The 21,142-nt window shown below is 37.8% G+C and overlaps 1 protein-coding gene across 6 annotated transcripts in view; it reads right to left on the bottom strand.

Annotated features, from left to right (window-relative positions):
* Positions 1-21,142, bottom strand: part of Shal (Potassium voltage-gated channel protein Shal) — a 264,104-nt gene that overhangs the window by 82,271 nt on the left and 160,691 nt on the right. For all 6 annotated transcript variants that reach the window (XR_016547418.1, XR_016547417.1, XM_090381766.1 and 3 more), the window contains exon 4: positions 8,345-8,500. Coding sequence is in view for 4 of the 6 variants with exons in the window: in XM_090381766.1 (XP_090237892.1) it covers positions 8,345-8,500 (156 nt within the window). In the remaining 2 variants the exon portion in view is untranslated. The remainder of the gene's footprint in view (positions 1-8,344; positions 8,501-21,142) is intronic.

The following is a 21,142-nucleotide window of genomic DNA, read 5'->3' as shown; positions in this document are numbered from 1 at the left end:
TAAATAATTGTATAAAGACCGTATGCAGTTGAAATATGTATTCTGAAAGCTAACTATAGAAAGAGCTGCCTCAGTTGTCAATATGTATTCTAAAATCTGCTTCAGCCGAAATTTAAATGGTAAAAACTGTTCCCAGCGTAGACCTTAAAAGCAATGTGTATCTGGCAATACATGTATTAGTAGATCCGAGCACGATAAACTGGTAAAAAATTTATGAAGCACGCTATGCAAAACTCCTTAACTAATCAATTAAAATACAAGAGAAGCAAACGCTAAGAAAATTGAAGAGCTTTATTTCAAATACAAAGAGCATAATAAACAACATTTATCTCACGCAGCTCGTATAACCTTCTGCACGAACATGAAATAAAATCGTGGTCTGAAAACTAACAATCTGAATTCTCACCTGACATTACCTTTTGTTAGTTTCTAACATTCGCTTTCTCCAAGGTAACCTCGTTAATGATGCATGTCACAACTATTGAGCATGATAAACATGAAACCCGAGATGATTATAGCATTTTTATTTTGAAAATCATGATTTCATTCCTTTTTTATATTAATGTAACACCCAATAGTGGAAAATATGAGAGATCTGGTGTAATTGTGCAGGCAGATATGAAGTTCTCTGAGCAGTGCAGACAGGCTGCCAGAGCAGCTCATAGGGTTTTGTCAATGGTATACAGGAATTTTACTAGCAGGGATATGGAGATGATTATCCCATTGTATAAGGCAATGGTGAGGCGACATCCTGAGTACAGGTCTGGAGGCTTCATTTTAGGAAGGATATGGAGCTGGAACGAGTACAGAGAAGGGCAACAGGATTGGTGAGCGGAACAAAAGGGGTGCTCTTACCAATAAAGGCTTCAGTTCTGAAAATTGCAATGTTTGGAGACTAGGTACCTGAGAGGTGACCTGATTGAGATGTTGAGGCTTTGAATGGATTGAGCAAAGCTCAATGCTGATGGGATTCTTCTTCCTGCTCAGATCACACACGTGAGAGGGCAAAAATTAAAATTCAGGAAGAATGATTGCAGAATAGATGTGCGTAAGTTTGCCTTTAGCCAGCGGGTAATTGATTGCTGGAACAAACTTCCATCTGCAGCTGTTGTGGAAGTTGATAGCTTAAATAAATTCAAGGAAGAACTAGAAAAACCATTGGAGGGAATGAATAGGTGAAATGGGGTGTCTTTTTTTTTTTTTTTTTTTTTGGCTGATGCTGTACAGGCTTGCTTTCTTGCATCATTGGCCACTGCTAACACGCTAATGCAAATTAGTATTACTTATTAAAACCAGGTGTTGTAAATTATGATTAACTGGAATAGAACTTTTCCATCAAAATTATCGCAGCTTCGAAATGTAACTCTCATCATCACGTATATACAGCAGGAATTAACGCTTACCCCGAAAACCCTCAATTAAAGTAAAAAAAAAAAAAAGCAATTTTCTCTAGGTCAAGGAAGGGGTTCAGATTCTTACCTCCCTCGCCGAAAAAAAAAATTTCAGGTGTGTTACTGATAAACAGAGTGGTTCAAACGTCAGGAAACAAAGTTTTATTTATTGTGCATCATCCACAACATATACAATATTTCCTACGCGTTGTCTGCAGATGATTGTATATCAGCAACGGCAATCCAAGATGTCTATGACCTTGCAGCGTTGTTGTTTTCTCGTTGCATTTTGGAAGGCTATGAAAGAATTTCTTGATATGGGAATTAACTGTATTAAACCCGTAGAGGAAAAGCCACCTGAACTACTGTATTTTGGCTGCAGAACTTAAGAGTACTTAAGATGTTAGAGATTAGCTGTTGCGAAATCCATATAAATCATACGGTGTCTGTTCTTCCAATCTGGATTGTCGTGTGGATTTTTCCAGACACTGTCAGAGAAATTAAAACTTATCCTTCGGAACTTTTTATTTTCTGAAAGACAGCACCTGCTGTTTTTGGAGATCATGTTATTTCAAAAGACATGCCGTCACTGAGATCCCCTAATCTTAGTTTGCCAGATTAAATTTGCATTTGCATATATTTAAAATTCTTAAAGAGATAATTATCAACTTAACCAAAAACACTCCTAGTGAGGAATTAGGTCGTGTATCTGAAAGTTTGTGTCGTCGAATAAATACGTGTCGAGATTATCAATGGAAATTTTCAACAACTGCTATCTTCTATGCATAACTATATTTCTCATTTTCACAAAATGTTATATATCTTACCTGTCATATGCAATAAATAAGTTTCGTCTTCCTGACTATTAGATCACCGTGTATATGAATACATACTAAGTGAATAAAAAGTCTAGGATACCAAAATAATGCTCTTCAGAATGAATAAAACAAGAATGCTGAATTCAATTTTTGGGAGAAAAATCATTTAAAAACCCTGATTCGACTAATTCGATTACGCAATGAAAACAGAAAGAGTCGAGCGAATTTCTGCTGCTCTCTCTCTCTCTCTCTCTCTCTCTCTCTCTCTCTCTCTCTCTCTCTCTCTCTCTCTTTTTAATTAGGCAAGAGTACTATTACAATCGTTTCTTCACTGTTATTGCAGAAATTATTCAATGAATAAATACTAAGTTCTTCCCCAGGGTGTACAATTATTGTAATAGTGCGTTACCATTGTTCCTGGAAGCATTCAATTCGTCACATGAGATGCGTGCATTAACAACTATGAGTTTTGATAGTTTTGCTTTTTGGAAATGGTATTTTGATCACTTGCTAATAGTAGGGATTATACTTTATGGGTGTGTGCAGTTTATGGGTAAGAATAAACTTTGCTAATTGATTAATCCTCTCTGGTTATACAGTGTGTTGAATTAATCTTATTAAGTTGTTTACTTAATTCTGTGCATGTTTACCACGACGAATGCACGAGATTGTAATGACGTGCGTTGTTCCTGTTTCGTCAGTTACAAATTAACTCTTCACTTTTATGCTTTATCTTTATAAATTTAATGCTGGTCTAATGTTCAGTTTCTGGTGACTATCGCATGTATTGCAACCGTTAGGTTTCTGCAAGTACCTTGTGTTACACTGCATTACAATAGTACTGCAGTGTTATGCAATGTTTTGAAAATAGCGTACATCGACATTGGTAGCTCCACAGAATCTTTTTCATCCCCTCCCAAGCACTCGTAAGAAAAATTTCTGTTAAATGAAGCATTGATCACTACTCCTGTACATCCCCCACCTCTTGAAATGAAAGCTTTATTACTGAAGGATACATGAACAACAATAATGGAGAACCATAATGGAGCGAAAAATAAAATAAGCAATATTTCATTACTGGAGTTCTAAAGGGTTCTGCTCAAAGATTTTTAACTGCCATTGGAAGTTTCCAGAAACGAAATTTCCATTTTCGGTAGCACATAAAAAGGTGAGCGCCGATTTGAAATTCACAAAATCAAAAACCAAATCACGTTGACAGGTTCTCACCTCCAAAATGGCTTAAGGATCGCCACATAAAATATTTCTCCCAATATTGATATTCTTGTAAAATTCTTATTTTTTGTCTTGCAGATAGGAATCAGCCGTTCGCCTGGGGTTGCACATGCTTATTCTAAAGAGCGATTTTAGTGCCAATCCACGAGGATGTTATTGCTGGTTGAATTTATGTGGTGTGGCCCAGACGTTTTATTCCCATTACTCACGTTTTTATTCTCGAATAGGGTATTCACATATACAAGCTGAGCATGACAAATAAGGAGAGATTTAAAGTTCGAAGACATCAGAACATTTAAAAAAAACGATCTTAATTTCGTGGTGTATTTTTATTGGTCGGCATTTTCAAATCCTTGCGCTACCAGATTCTACTTCAGAAAAGATCAAATGTTGGCCTTAACCAAGAAGGGGTTAAGTCATTCATATGCTCAATGAAACAAGCCAGGATTATATTTGATTTTATAGCTTTCGAAATAATTTCTATAATGTGCATGGTCACAAATACGCATAGATACTCCACAAAAAACGCAAGCCATACTATTAATTAAACACTGTTTAATTGACCGCTTAATGAAGCTGTTAATCCCTCTTCCACTGGGTAGCTGTCGTACAGTATAAAAAGAAACCTTAATTGAATCACCTCTATCAATCCCTCCGTGCATAGTCTTCATCCTTCGAATCTCCTCTATTAACTTGCATTAAGATTAAAGGAAGATGCCCTCGTGAAACTGGATAAAGTGTTCCAAACAGGGTAACAGCTGCAAATAATTACTTGCTGTAAACATGCAGGTAATTATTTAATAATTAAGTAAGAGCCAATCTTGTACGAATGTTTGGTATAAGCATGAAACGAGGCCGTGTAAATTGTAATGATTGACGATCAACGTTGAAGAATCAGACCCACGTATGCTTTGAAAATGCATACCTAATTTCTTATGTATGAGGTATACCTCAAGCAGCTGGTGTTGGCGACATCCAGTTAATCTCTGTTATTGGGTTTGGGACGTATTAGTGATTGGGACTATGTTGTATTTCGCCATTGTGTGTTATATCTGTACAACTTCCTGTGTGTTCGCTACCCTATTTGCACCCTGTGGGGGATGAAAAACTCTGAATAACTTGTAAAGAAACCCTACTCGCGACAACTGTAGTCTCAATTGAAGAGGACTTTAGAAATGCCTCCAGTCGTTGAGAAGAATCGAATTCATACCTCTTATAACGAGTGACAAACGGCTAAACCACTATACTGTCAGGGAAGGCTATTGACGTTGTTATGAACCTTAGAATCTCCAATATGACTATACAAATCACTTATGCACATTCACATTACTTCTAATATTGTTACACTCTTCAGGAAGAGCAGTGGTGAGACAAATTTGTGTAGATCCTCACGAACATTTCATAGCCACCAGAAAGAGGGAATAACAGATGTTTCACACGTCTTTCATGAGTCGGGCTTCCAATAGATAATTTTTCAAGAGGAAATTTTTAATGACTAAGTTAATGTAAGCGGCGAATTGTTTAAACTCAAATTATTCATTATTGAAACCTGCAGAGTTCTTTCCCAACTTTTTTAAATGTACATTGATTATACTGCTACTAGATTTCAGTTGTCCTCTGCACAATACATCGCCGAGTGCAGCTCCTTTGGAGAGGTCTGGATTTGATCCTGTCGATGATTAGAGGAATTTCTGAAATATCTTCAATCGGGAATGTAGTTAGCTAACCTCAAGCGGAGTGGAGTAGGAGTTTTTCCCTGTGTGTTATTGTGTTTTTAAAACCGCACAATGTTCGAATTAGCCCATGAGCACACACACTCCTTCAAAAAAATTGCAGCATATACAGATATGAGCGACAACTCTGGTAAAAGTTAAATTTCAATTTGAGTTCCACTTTGCCAGCACTTAATTCAGCTATTGAATGATTTTAGAAGTAGTCAATGAAGACCCTACCTGCCGTCTGACACCAGCTGGCAAAGACAGTAAAAACAAACAGCTTTTAGTTGGTCTTCCCTTTTGGAGAAGAGCAGCTGATCTTCGGGGTTAAGATGACCAAGAGTCTCGGATATTGCAAGTTGCCGTGACCGTTCGATTAATATGGAAATAAAAGTCCCAAACTGACTATCGAATGTCACTTTCTGTACTGTGCATGAGTCTGCGGAAGATATGTTCATTCCTTTACTCTGAAACTAGATCCTATCTTATCCACCTAAACGGCATGAGACGTAAAAATACATTGTATTTATTCCGGTGAATTTTGTAATCAACAATCGCGATTGGCTTGATTTTGGGCATAATTTAACCCAAACATGAGCCAAATAAGGCATTGGCTAAAATTAGGGCATTCTAAATAGTACATGCAGTGCCTAATTTCCATTCTCGGCAAATATCAACTATATACATTGATGTACTTATAAATTTAAACCGTTTAATCCTACCCACTTTCTCTTTAAACTTGACAACCTGGATTCACTCTTTAAGCCCACAGTCGCCTACGTTTCAATATAGAATTATGGTTTTCTATCATTAGAAAATTTTCTTGAAAGTTCTACCATGTGTCCTGGTTTAGAGATTTAAAGATTAGGCCACTCATATTCATAGTTGCGATGTAGTCCAGTTTTGTGTGACTAGGTTAGTCAAGGTTCTGAAACTGTTTTACTAGCGCCAACTGTTACTTTCTTTGATTTACTCGTAAGGTAAAAACCAGCCAGTTTGAAGTGGGGAATAATTCAAATGCATTTAAACTGGTAAGAATATTATTTATTGTGCTACTTAATAAAATGATAATTACCAACAACGTACACTGCATGTAGTAAGAAAAATAAATAAATTTTGAAGTTTAAAATCAACTCTTATATCATAACGTGCAGAATGTACAAAAATTTTCGGATCAAATAATAAAATAAGATTTGAATGCGGGGTCAAATCTTCTTTCAGTGAAATAAAATTTGACTTCTTATTTTGAAGTTAAATTTGCAGTGAAGGCATATATAAATATCTAATGATATCATACTGCTGGAAACGGAAAGTTGAAACGTTTTATGAGCTTTTAATTTTTAAAACGAAAGTGAAAGAGTGGATATCAAAATATGACTGCAGGATTTTATTTCTTTTGCACGCAGAAACTACAGTTTCTTCTTTCACGGGCGGAAAAATGACTTCAGACATGGTGTCTATGAATTATTGACACTTTATACACAACACAGAAGAAGCCCATTAATGTTAACTCTTCTGGGTCGCTTGGCTCTCCCTGTTTGCGTCAAAATAAAAAGAAAGGACTATTTTCAGAATACAACTTATGATGTTGAATCATAGTTCTTGGGTTGACATACGTGATGGACAGTATCAAGGGGTTTTCCTCTGTATATTTCTTTGATCCACTTCACACTTGTGGTCACTTACAGATTTCTCGAGAACGGTCTTTGATTTATTAACTTTCTTACTTGAGAATATCCTGTGGAGCATCTACTCCAATGGCAGTCCTCGATTATTTCAATGTCACTACTTTTCTTAACAGTTATCTGAGCAGAACGTGAAATCCTCTGGAAGGGAGGTTGTTTTAATTTTTTTTCTGTCAATGCTATAAGTACACAGTAATTCATTATTGTACATTATTAAAATGCACAATTTCATGTATTTTACTTCTCGATATACAATTAGGCTAATAGTATCAATACCGCTTAATATAATTCAAAAAACATGAAATAATTGAAGACAACTTGCTGCCAATACTATGATGCTCTGTACGTATGATACTCGTAATGCAGCCACCTTATATACAGCGCACATTAGCAGTATTAATTAGGATAGATGGACCACATAACATAGTTAATACCGAATAAATATCAAACCTTTTCATACTGTACTTAAAGTTCAATAAATTTTGTGCAGAGCGCGTGCATCATTTTATGCAATATAAAAAAGTGTTTCTAATAACTTTCTAGTCATTTGAGGCTTAGTCAAATCTCTAAGAAAACTACTAAGCGATATAACCGCGGCTGGTATGTGAAATAATAATAAATAAGATTTAAAATTCAGTCTGAAAACACTATTCGTCATTTATTTTATGAAAAATATCATTTATTCATTGAGTTTCCGGATTCGAAATGCTTGAATAGCTAATAAATATCATTTCCTACCACATTCCGATTTAGAACGAAAAATCTTTATGGGATAAAAATTGTAGCGCTTGAAAATAATTTTTCTGATGTTTATTATTATTGCAAGCGAAGAGCAGTTTGCTACAACTTTCAGATGTTTAGTTTTATGACTTTTTTTTTTCGATTTTATGAATATTCTAGAAATCGTTGTCTCTTTAAAGCTTCTTACGAAATGGCTACCAAAGTAACATTAACCTTCCAAAAAAGAAACCGTAGGATGGATGAAGACTCATAGAAACCATTTTTCTTTTAATATCATCGATCTTGTTTGTCATGTTTCTGAGAGAAAAAAAGGATAACTCGAGGATTCATGCCGTTCACACTTCATGTACTTAGAAAACTCCTTTGAAGAAAGACCTTGATGGCGAAAACATTGATGACTTGATTTCTTATAAAACCGTAAATTCTCTGTAATTAATAACCTCTGCATTGATACTGTTAATAAATAAAGAAAAATTGTTCTAATATAACAACCATACCATTATCTTCTTACTTTAAAAAAAGAATTTTTATTGCCAATAGTATATGGATAATAATTCCAAGTTATATCGGAAGTTGAAAAGTTAATACCCATGACTTAACTCGTATCTCCATCCCAGCAGCACTGCAAAATGCTGACCGTTCGTTATAGATCTTTAATTTTGTTCAATGTCCTATCCTAAATCAATTTAAGGCATTCGATATTTTTCAAATCATGTTGAGACAGCTGCCACGTATGAATTAAAATTGTAACTAACACTTACCTGATATTTCTTTCCCCTACATTTTCTTCCACAACAGGAAATAAAAAAGGTATTCTCCCTAGAAGAGACGGAAGGTGTAGGAGAAAGGGGAGGGGTTGAGGAAGGTCTGTTTGGCTGGCCATTGTACGGTACCTCCACTTCTACAAACTCCCGGTCCTAAAAAAAGGAAATCAAAATAAATATCAGTAGAACTATTCAGTTTGGATGGAGTCACTAATTTCTCTGTTCGCAACGTTTTTTGAGTGTGGTATTTCTTAAAGAATTTATTTATAGATGAGCTATACAATGCAACGATAGAATTATATAGAACTACGTATCTATTTAAAATTTATAATCCTGGTTTCCTGCGGAATTTCTGTTTTTATTAATCATTACTTATAGTCAATTTGATTTTATTGGCACACGAATAAATATTGATTAGAATAATTTGAAATTATAATAATTAGTAATAAAGTACTTTATAAATACTAGTTCAGAATCAATTCAAGAATGCAATAAATTTGCGAAGTACAAGCTTGTTAGTGGTGCAATATAATACTTTGCCAAAATATAAAATTCGTACCACTTTTCCAGTGGTACGTAGTGATTCCTTAAATACTGTCAGCACATTCAACTAATGAAACCCGATGCAAAGAAAATACGTGATATAATGGACTTTCAAAAAGGACTTATTCTTACAGCGCAAGAAGCGAAGATTATAACAGCAAGAGCTACACAAATCAAAGGATTATCCACGGCTATAATCAACCAGAATGGCCAGATGACACTTTCCAAAGAAGTATCCCTACAGGGGATGTATTGCAGAACTCGGGACAAGAGATCGGCAAGTCCATGAGATCTCATTTCTCGATAGTAGATCTCATGAGATCTACTATCGAGAAAATGTGAGATACTTTTAGCGAAGGCCGAGATTAACATATATCTGCGATATCTTGGGATCGGCAGCTGTCATCTCATCCTATCCAAAAATCCAATCGATTGAGTAAAAATTCGAAAAGACTCCGGTGGTTTTTCTGAGTGGTTGCGATTGGGCGATAGATGATTTGAAATAGGTGCTGAGATCTGATCAGTCCCTATTTGCAATCTTTTCTAAAATATCAGATGCAATTACAAATTAATATTTTTGCTTGGTTATAGTGTAATTCCATGGAATTATTACTTAACCGAATGTGGAGTTTCAAGTGTATTAATCGGCAATCGGATTCATAAAGGACACTAGTTGAACCAAAATATTCAAGCTTCGTTAATCGCTTGCTAAAACTGCAACGAGTTATACTAGTAAGGTGCTACTCTGTATAAGAAATTAATAAAATAACATAAATTGATCATTTAGTTAACCAGTAGTAGAGAAAGAAACAGGCAAAAACAGTCAATCTCAATTCAGTGAAGTGGTTGTAATATTAACGCAAATCTTGGGAATGTCTCTTGCAAATGACCGGATTATATAACGGTGTATTTACTATAAAAGAGATCTGTTAAATATTTGAAATTTACTGTGAATGAAACAGGAGAATAACAAGCAATAACTTTGAAAAACAAACACGGAAGGAGATAAAGATATTGGAATATATTCTCATAACTTTAGATATGAGGGTAGAACATTAGTGAGAGAAGGATCATGAGGGAGGAGATAAGATCACAATTGGCTGTAATAAATGTAGAGGGAAGAGCGATAAGAAGGCTCCACTGAAAATGAAATCCAGCATGTAATGGAGTAATGGAGTAAATGGGAGATTCCTGGTCAATGATTATTAGGGCACGATCCTTGATTCTCCTATAAGTAAATTGCGTAACTCGTCATGTAATTAACAATGCAATAGTTCAATAACTTAACTAGTTCAGTAAACTGAACTACTGTTGAGAATTATATGGCATGAACAAAGAAATAGAGGCGTTGCCTTCGAAATAGGTTAACGTATAAGTGAAAAAGGGCAATAAAAATATGGAAAAATATAAGAGATTATTTATAATACACAAAAACACTTAAACCAAGAAAATATATCAATAAATAATAACAAAAAAATTGTAATTTTGATTTTTATTATACTGTAAATAATATATACGGTATATATGGATTTTTTTCCGCCCCGTGACGGGTATTTGTCCCAAGGGTATTGGGTGGTTGGTTGCATCCGATTACTATTATCATTGTTATTACTGTTGGTCAAGGAACTCTTACTATCCTGCAGATGTTCATATAGACATGTATAGTACCTTATGTTCCTACAGGTGTTCAGAATCGCAGCTTTCTGGAGTTCAATATAAGTGTTCTTTGGGAGGTGTATTGCTGCTAAGTTCTTCTGGAGGCTCTCTAGCATCATGAGACTGTGGTTCACGCGGTGGCTGATTCGAACCCGGGCCTTCTTTTACCCCCCGATCATAGGAGGAAAATATCAGTACTTCCTGATATTTTCCTGATGTTTTCTGGAGATTATTACTTTTGGGTGCCGCTATGTCAATCATGTAGGTAGTCCTTTCCTTCTTGTCGATGAGAGTTATGTCTGGTCTATTGTGGGGGATCGTCTGGTCCGTTATTATGCCGCATTCTCCCAGTATAGTTTGTGATCAGGGGTCTCTAGTACGGTCTGGGGTTCATACTTGCAGTATAAAACACTTTCTTTGATCAGCTGGTATTTTTGGGCTAGCTTCTGATGCATTATCGTGGCCACCTGGACGTGTCTGTGAGTATACTTCGTCTGGGTGATCACCCTGCATCCAACACATGCGGTGATGTGTTGGAATGTTTCTGGGGCCAGATGGCATCGTCGACATGCCATCTGGAGGCTTCTCAATCTCTGATGGTATTTCTCGATCAGGCAGGCCTTAATCTCCTGCGTTCTGACTGGTCAGCCTGCATCATTCCCAGAAATGTATACGTCTCTCCCTCTATCATGTTCTCAATCTCTTCATCGGTCTGTAGCTGGTAGTTTCGTCCGAATGGATTTCCTTGATGCAATCCATGGGTCTTTGCATTTGTCTAGGCCAAATTGCATCCTGATGTCACTGCTGAACTCTTCTGTGATCCGGAGTAGCTATTGGAGTTCATTGTCTGTTGCCGCATAGATTGATGTCATCCATGTACATTAGGTACCTTCTTTCCTTCCTTCTTTTAGGGTATATCGGTACTTGCTGTTATTGTGCATGGTGGACAGTGGGTTGAGTATTTAACAGACCCATTGTGCGCTCAGGGTATCTCCCCTGGAAGAGTCCTTTTCTGATGGGGATCGGCCTGGTCGAAATGAAGGCCGCCTTGATGGTGGTCCTTCATTTCGCCAAGGTTGCTTCTAGGAAGTGTCTGTGTTGGGATGACTATGTAGATCTTCAGAGTCTCTATCAGACAGGGGTACGGAGTCGAAGGCCTTGCGGTAGTCAATATAGGCCGTGTGCAAGTTTCGGTTTTTCTTGCAGGCTTGCTTCATAACTGCAGCGTCAATGGTCAATTGCTCTTTGCATCCTTTGCTTACACCCTTGTGCTGCTCGGCCATGATGTTCTGGCTGTCCGAGTGGTCCGATATCTTCTTGGTTATGCAGCTGGTCAGGATCTCGTGCATTGTTGGGAGACAGATGATCGGGCTGTACTTCGCCAGGTTTTTTGATCTTTGTCCTTAGTCTTCAGATGGTTTTACTCTTTAAGGCTGAGAATCTGGGATTGTGTCAGTGTGACTTAAGATGTTCAGTTCAAATTATTATATTAACGCCACCCATAATTTCTTACATATATCTCCATGTATGTATTATGTCTGTAAATTTCGTGTGTTCTCTGGTCGATTTGACTGTTTTTCTAGAGGAAAAAACCCCAGTATCTCGGGGGGGGGCGGAGAAACCTTGCTGTCTACACCTGAGATTGACTAACTCAGCCACGGAGTGAAAAAAACCCATTAAAGTTCATCGCGACGGGATTCGAACCCGGACCTTCTTTTTCCACCCTTTATGGGGAGGACCGTGACGATACCACTGTGCTATCCGCGCAGACTTGCCTTAATATGTGCGTGAACTGCTCTGTGGCTGTGTGCGCAGCTGAACTTGTAGTAGTTGTGGATATAACCGATCCCTGAGGTTTACCAGTTGTGGTACTTCCTAATCGCCTGTTGTATTTTTTTAACTCCTGAATCTCCCATTATATTATATGTTGTACGTCCTTGGTTTTCTTTGTTTCTAGATCTATCCAGGACGCACGGCCGGTATGCTAATTTTGCTGCTCCACAGGTTTCCACAGAACTCCCTTAGGTCATTCTAATCTGGGGTCCGTTGCCCTTTTTCTCCTCTTATCCAATATTCCTGTAGAAGGCTCTCTAATTTTCATCAAATATCTGGTTGTCTGTTTTCCTCTGGGAACTCTCCTTTTATTGCCGAAATCTCTTGCAGCGTGAAAGGAGGTTCTGCTTGAGGATGTCCAGGTATTTTTTTCGATTAAAGGATCGAAAAAATACCTGGATCAAAAAAAAATACCTGGATCAAAAAAAAATATAGGCCTCGTGTGTACTGGAGATGTTGTCTTTTTTGAGGATGGTTTTCGCTTTTCTGATCAGCCTATTACTTCTGTTACCCCGTTAGTACTGGGTCAGTTGGCCTATTGCACTCTTGGATGGTCTATCTTCTGCTGTAGCCGTCTTTCCTACAGTGGTGGATCTTTGTCTTTGCATTTTATTTTCTGTTGGTCTCTGGTTTCTGTTCCGTTCTTCCTGATATCTGCTACAGAAGCACAGTAAATGGCTCTGAGAATTATATCTAGTGTTGTTTCGTTGTTTTTGAGGTAATTCGGTGTTCGCCAATTGAGATGGTCTGTGACTTGCGACAAGATTCTGTTCGATCTCCGCCACGGTATGGTGTGGGTCTTTGTGCGGTCTATTCCCTCGAATTTTGCCAGGGCTACTCCACTCTTCTTCTATTCTGGATATCGTGACCTCGTCTGTTTCCACTTCGGCTGATATGGGTTGTAGGTCTTATACCTGCTGTTCCTCCTTTGTTTCTGGTTCAGTTGTATCCGTGTTCTTTGTCTTTTTTAATTGATCGCTCACATCTTGCTTGATTTCTTCCAAGCTTGCAGGTGCTATTATGCTCTTCACGACGATGGTCCGTCTCTGGTCTGCTATTCGCTGTTTCTGTGACCTGAACAGTCGGGAAGCCTTCCGACCACTTGGTGTGTAGTTTCATCCTGTACAATGTCATATCGGTCTCTAGCTTAGTTATTGCGTAGTATGTTCGCATGATGAACGTATTCACTTCGCTGCTGAACTTCATGCGTTGGCTCTCTTTCCTCTTTCGTGGGTGATCACTAACGCAGTTGGTCGGACTGGATTGTCTCGCCCTTTCCATGTGGTAGCCATTTGGGGAACATAACAGGATGAACATGAGCAGGTAGAAACAGTGTTTCTCTGGATGAAGGTCCACCTCTATAGCTGGATGAAGATGGCAGGTAGAAACAGTGTTTATATTAATAATATTAATAGTCTAGGAACTCTCTGACTGTCTTACAGGATATTATTTTTCTTTAAATCTAGATGTAACCTGTTTTTATGTCTGTTTATTGTTTTCAGTTGATGCTCTATTGGTCTCTCTGAAACCTTTACGTTTCTTTACATTAATCGGCTCATAAAATTAACAAAACATAATAAAACAGAACAAACAAACAAAGAAAAAATAATAACGAACAAGCAAAACATAATAAAACATAGCAAACAAACAAACATAATAACGAACACAACATTTAATGAAGATTAAAGCACAATCGTCATACTCTCAATAAAGGCTGATACACAACAAATGGAATGGAACGAAAACCAACTGAAAGAAAAGGTCACGATGGTAAACCGTCGTCTACACATTCTCAACTTTAGACGATGAAAAAACGATCTTTTCACCAACTATTCTCGCAGTCTACAAGTTCCTCCAATGCCCTTTCATTTCGCTTAGCAATGTCATGTTCAGGAATAAAAACGAAACCACTAACTCGATGGATGTACTGCGAAATATTTTTACAAATTTTCACAGAAGCTGTCATTGATAGAAACATCTCCAATATTGATCCACATAAATCTCCAGACGCCGATGAAAACTGTATTCTTGTTGTTTCATTGTGCTAGCTTTTACAATAATCTTATACTGAAGATGTCAAATTTATTCTGAACGAAAGCTGGCTTATATTATTTTTTATTTAAAAATAAAAATAATATAAGCCAGCATAGTCATTTGTTGTTATATGTAACAGATAAGAACATGCGATTATTGTTAGCTGTTACACACCTTCTGCAGCGAAAACAAGTGTCCCCGTGTCCTCCTTCATGAGTTTTTTCACAATGGCTGAGTCAGTCTGAGCATGTTTTTTTCTCTCTTGGAAACTTGGATTTTTCGTCTAGCAGCCAGTAAACTGACTGAAGGATACACGCAATTACAGATACAGTGTACTGACGCCTAACGAGTACCTGACTGATAAAAAAAAAGTCTTCAAACTGGTTTCTAATAAAATCTAATAAAAATTATTTGAAATTGTTGAAAGAACACCAACAAGTTTGCATTATTTCTCATTCTTTTATCGAAAAATGATTTTGTTCATGGTAAAAGTAATCTCTCAGTGAGATTATGTCGCACCAATTTTGATCTCTATTATGACCCTTATCGCTAGCACAATTGTTACGATAGTAGTCTTCCACACCACACAGAAAATCCAAGCTCAATTAGAGTTCGGGGTAGAAACTATATGGACTTTCTTATGCTGTAATCTATTTCTCCAGTCTTGAAAGAACGTTGCATGCTTTTACTAACAGAATCTCGACCTGGATGTTTATCGCAATGGAACTCGACCAACCTTAACTTTATTATTATGACTTGTGTATATGGTTGGGTAATTAACCCAAGCTTATACACTCGTAATAATGCAAAGGGCAACTAAGATCACGAGGGATCAGTACACCACGTCTGTAAATTGGGCATATTTTATGATCGTTTTCCTGTCTTATGAAATAAACCTTTTTCTCAGAGGGGAAAAAAATACTTGCTTGAAGCCAATTAACTCGACCGTGAGGTGGAAAAAAAACTGTAAAAGATTTTCCAGCCTCTACGGAAAGTATTTTCCACTTCGAAAACGCAAATGGAAATAAGATCTTTATCCATAAAGTGAGGGAACAGCGATACTATCCCCTACGCGCAGTACCCGCGAGGGCATTACGATCTTGAACACTTCTAGTAACAACAGCAACAACCATGTTGGCCTTTTATTTGTTGACAGTGAAGTTCTCCCGGTAATCTGCTTCAGGAACTGTTGCATTTGAAGTGGAGATGCTGTTTTGGCTCACCGGATTCAAAATTAACTAGACCGGGCGCAGTTTCACGTTAACAAATTCCTTCTGGATTCCCAGTCCACCAGTATTATTGGTTTCAACAATGTTTAGTATTTGGAACCGCTTTTAAAAAGCATTGATGCATGTATTGATGTTATATCAAGAGCTTTGGGTTCAGTTCTACCTTGTATTAATAAGTAATCTTTTTTAAAACTCTTGCAGAAAGCTGCAAGGGTGCGTCCACCAGCTGCATCGTTCTAGTTTAATAATGCAGTGGGATAGGCAATGCTTTCTGCCGAGTCAGCGATCTTTCTAGTAATCGTTCGTTTCATTGCACTGATTGGAGCGAACCATCTTTGAAATCCGTTCATTGCAAAGCCGAACTATTATCGATTACGATTTCCCGTGTACTACGAGTACCAACAAGAGTGCTATCAGCAACGGTAAGTAGCTCACTTTTCTTACAGGATCGCTTAAGCAGCTCACCATCAGCATCCATCTTCGTCTATCCTATAGCGTCGCCGGAAGCTGTGTTACGAGAGGGACTTATTTGCATCGTTGTTATCATTGCGAGAACATCAGTGGCGTGTCAGTGTGCTGATTCAGCCAGTTACGAGCTGCGTGCTGAAACTGATTGAATGAAATAGGAGGAAGTAGGCACATTGCGAGTTTATTAGGAAAATTGAGAAAACGTTTATATTTTCTCAATTTATATTTTCTCTATTTGTATTACAGAAAATCACAGATAGAGAAATGAATACCTGTGCTCAGCAATAAGTGCATGGTATCTGACACGATTATCAATTAACTTTTGTTCAATAATATAATCTAATTGAAAAGCAAAAACAAATATATATATATATATATATATATATATATATTTATTTATTTATTTTTTTTCTTAAGTATTTAATGGTCAAGTTAATGTGCCTTCTAAGCACACACACAACAAGAAAAACGGTCTGTGAATATAGACGTATACAGTCTGCGGTACCACATGTAGAGTACATGGGGTCTCGACCCGGGATATTTACACAGAATTTTACTTGTATATAAAAGGTTAAAATAACATACAAAGTTTGAAAATTATTCATATAATCTGAAAGTTAAATGAAATTATTTGTAGTAAGGCATTATTGGTCAGGTGAAAGAGTCCGTCACAGATTCATCAGTTGATAACAGTTCTCTCGAGTTTCTGAGCACAATTTATCTGGATGGATTCTTAATTTGTTAAAGTCTGAAGATTATTGAGATCTTTAACAAATCACATCCCACAGAGAATTAAGATTTGTCAAAGATAGCCTCAGAGGGATGCAAGAGTCAGGGTGATCTTTTTTCGCCTTCTTTCGTCCGGAGATTAATGATGATACAGTTGGGGTAGCTATTTGCTCCGTTATAAGCCCCGCTAACGTAAGGTCATTTCTCGCAGTATCAGATATCTCCAGGGGGTGGTGCCCAGATTTGCTTGAAGGATGGATCTGCAAATAGTAAGAGGATTGCCCACCATCCTGTCCCTCCTATTTTTAGGAGGAGATCCCTAAGATGGAGATTCCTCCATCTTAGCGATCAATATTCCAATCCGAGGTACTTGTTTAGGTAGGAGGCAGGAGCAGAGGATCAAATTTCAAAAGCGTAGAGTGGTATAAGACTTCAGGATGTACTGACAAACCAGCTCTGGATTACGCACAACCACGAGCTCCTGTCGTACGGCCGGGAGTGTTACATAGGTTTTTCTCATCCTGTCAAAGCAGGGTTGGAAAGTGAGCCTTTCATCCCAGGTGAGGCCTAGGTGTCTGTGGCACGTTGCACCCGTTCAACGTCTACAAATGTTTGGATATCGTTTTCAACTCTTTTTTTTTTTTTTTTTTTGTAATCGGTATTCAGGCTGATTTTAAAGGGTTCAGATGCAGCCCAATTATTTTAAGATATTTTTCTAGTCTTAGTAGCTGCCTAGAAGCATGAAGGTTTATATCATGGTTCTGATGAGCATTGTTTGAACTCACATAGAACTTCAGGCCGTTGACATAGGTAACAAAATTTGAATTATATGCTAAGAAAGGCTGCAAAACTGCTGAAAAAAGGATAGCTGAAAGCATACTCCCCTGTAGGGTTCCTTCTGTGATGCCGAGGGTTACCTGGAAGTTGTTTTGGGAAAAAAACAAATGTATTGAAAGTAAGATTGATTTCAAATTTTGTATTATGGTACTTGACAAGCTTGACAAGTAAAAAGAGCTTGTAGCTTTATCTGTCATATTTCCATTTAATGTCCAGGACGATAATATCAATCTGGGTTCTGCTGATGAAGATCTGTTGTATTCTGAAGAGGGTACTAGAAGATTGGGCCTGTGTAAAAAGCAGTGCTAAGCAATTTCTGGTTGAATCACTTTTCAAATATTTTAAATATAAAACAGCTGATGGAGATTGGCCACAAGTCTTTAGGAGATTTTGGCTTCTTAATCTTTGGAATAAACTTGGAGTGATATGATCTTCAAATCGTTGTGAAGATTCCAGATTATAGAATTTGTTTGATGATGTGAAGGAGAACGTCTACTATATATGTTTCGCATATTTTTATTATGAAAACTGGGAATCGTCTGGACACACAGTAGCTTTGTTTGACATCAATAAAGTTCTCTCTAGATATTTCGGTATCATCCATCTGCGGCCTATCAAGTATCATCCATCAAGTAACCATCCCTCCTGTTAAAAGAGCAGATATTTTTGTCCAACCGTCCAGTCTGTTTGCAGCTGTTCACTTGCTCGCCATTGAATACGCACCCATCTATCGGCATGATGGAGCTGGAACCTGGATTTATTAGGCCAGGTCACTCTTTTCCGGTCATCCGATGTCCGAAAACTGTGCTTCCTTGTTCACTTCAATAGAACTGTCGATGATGATCGGTCACCATGGGTACATGAACAGGTTGCCTACTCTCCTTAGGCCTATCCGCAAGAGCGTCCGTTGGATCTCGGAAACATTTCTCTGTGCGCCCTGGCTGTAGTCTACCGTTAATTGAGGGATCGCGAGCCCTCTGTTGTCTTGTCTCGGACAGCACATACTAACCGCCGTTCACCTCGACTGTCAACCAATGTCGTCTCCCCATCCGCACGTTGGGTGGTTGCGTGTCCCTCTCCGGACCATTCTCGCCACACCTTCACTTACAGCGGCCCTCGAATAGCTGACAATGCCTTCAGTTGCTGAGATGCTTTCCTCGCTTTCCTAGAGCAGCAAATCATTCCTGGTTCAAACTCCATCATGTCTTTCCCTTTCCCCATTGCGCTAGCATCGTATTGACGAACTGACAGACGCTAGTTATGCTCGGTGACGTCACTCCTAGGTGCTGTGGAATGAATCCACTCGTAGAGCCAAGGGTTGTTATAACGTTTCGGCTCATGAGTGTATGTTTATGGGATTTTTTTAGCAATGATTACGAGCTAATTTTTATTAGACAACATTTCCGCTTAATCCGAAATGCGCCTGTATTACGCAGCTTTTGCGTAATACCGGTGGATTAATCCGGCACCTTCATCCCATTAATTCAAATTAATTAATTTTTGGAAGGCCAAAAGTAACCGGGACCTTCGAGTATCAAATGATGATGCAATATTTAATAACGAGTCAGTCGATCTTTGACCTCAATTACCCATTGTATTCTTGCCGATAGACTTTGAACCAATTTTTGGTAACAGGAAGGCAGAATTTTGGTTTATTCCTCCTTCACACAGCGGTCAATTCAGCTACTAATGCGAGCTTGTTGACCTGGCCAGAAGCTGACGTTTCACTTCATAAAAGGTGTTCGGTGAGGTCGGAACTCTGGGCAGGCCATATCTTCAAACCTAGTCATTAGAGACTATGCGGTATAACAGATGCATTTTATGCTCAAATAGAAAAGGGGCCTCACATATTGCTGCTACAATGTAGGAAGATGTAATTGTCCAGAATATCAATGCACCGCATGGAACTCATTATTCCAGGAACGACCGATGGTCCAAGCCCAAACCACGAAAATCAACCCCCAGACGGTAACAGCACCTCTCCTAAACTTCCTAGTTGGGACGACACAGTATGGTAAATAACGTTCTCTAGGCATCTTCCAGACTCAAATATGGTCATCAGATTAGAAAACCGTGTACATGATTTCGATGAATATTTGATGCGGTCTACCTTTCAACTCTTCTGAGCGCCTCTGGTCCCTTTCCATCAATTTATACGATATTCGTACGTTTCCCGAATGTAAGCATCATGTTCCCATTTGGTAATTACTTCGGTTACCACTGATCTACGGTGTTGCAATTTTGTTGAAGTAGCACAAACAGGCTCATTAACATATGGCATCCTATGGCGATTCCCAATTGGAAGTCGCTAAGGTCTGCGCGGGTAGCACAGTAGTATCGTCACCGTCCTCCCCACACCGGGTGGAAAAGGCCCGGGTTCGAAACCCGTTGATGACGCGAGGAACCTTTATGGGCTTTTTAATCCCAGTGTGAAAAAACATATCCCACTGGGATTAAAAAGTTAATCTGAAACTCTTAGTTCAGGAGACAGTGCCCTAAATGCATGCATTTAAACGATACGCAGTATACATTCCAAAACATTATCCGTGTTTGTTTTTTTTTTCACATCAAACCTTTGGCCATTCTGTTCTTTATAACGCTAAAGCGGCAATGACAGAAATCACTGATGAAGTGGTAGGAACATACCACTAAACGTCTGATTTCTATTTGTATATGACTTTCTACTGGAAATAAAAATAGATAAAAAGATCTCACATAGGTTAAGAGTTCTTCATTCCTTTATAATATAAGTTATCTTTATTGAATATGCAAATAGAGGAGATCAGGATCTGTACCATTCTGACTGATCGAAATTTATAGTGTGTGTCGTGTTTTTTCAGCAGTTTAAGTAAATTTTGATTTTCTTGGACGTTTTTCTTCTTGCTGTGACGCAGATAAATATTCATTATGTTACCATCACTTTAAAGCATGTTAATTTTATTCAGTATTTAACGCTGCGAAATTTAAATTGGTTTTATTTTAGAGTTTTAAAATAAAATAAAATTTTAACATGATGAAATATTTTGTAAGTAATGGGGATAGTTAATATTTCAAGAGGGACGATTGAATTCAGCAATGTTTACGAAGTGCGGTTTCATAACCACACTTCGTAATATTATAACCACGCTTCCCTGGAATTTTATAATTCCAGTAATGATTTTAATAAGTGAGTTTTTATTGAACTTGCGATCAAAGTAGTTCCTTTGAATAATTATAAAAGAAGCCGTTCTCTCCTACTAAAAAGCATTACTGGAACTGGTTTAGTGATGCCAATTTTATAATTCCAGTAATGATTTTAATAAGTGAGTTTTTATTGAACTTGCGATCAAAGTAGTTCCTTTGGATAATTATAAAAGAAGCCGTTCTCTCCTACTAAAAAGCATTTCTGGAACTGGTTTAGTGATGTCAATTTTAGTTCCCGGGACCATTAGAGACTTTCCCAAGTTGTCTTTTGCAGCGAAGTTCG

Source organism: Mastigoproctus giganteus, chromosome 9 (assembly GCF_048544385.1).
Source record: "Mastigoproctus giganteus isolate SK-2022 chromosome 9, ASM4854438v1, whole genome shotgun sequence".
NCBI lineage: Eukaryota > Metazoa > Arthropoda > Arachnida > Uropygi > Thelyphonidae > Mastigoproctus > Mastigoproctus giganteus.
The sequence above is the reverse complement of the archived record's forward strand: the minus strand, read 5'-3'. Positions and strand labels throughout refer to the sequence as shown.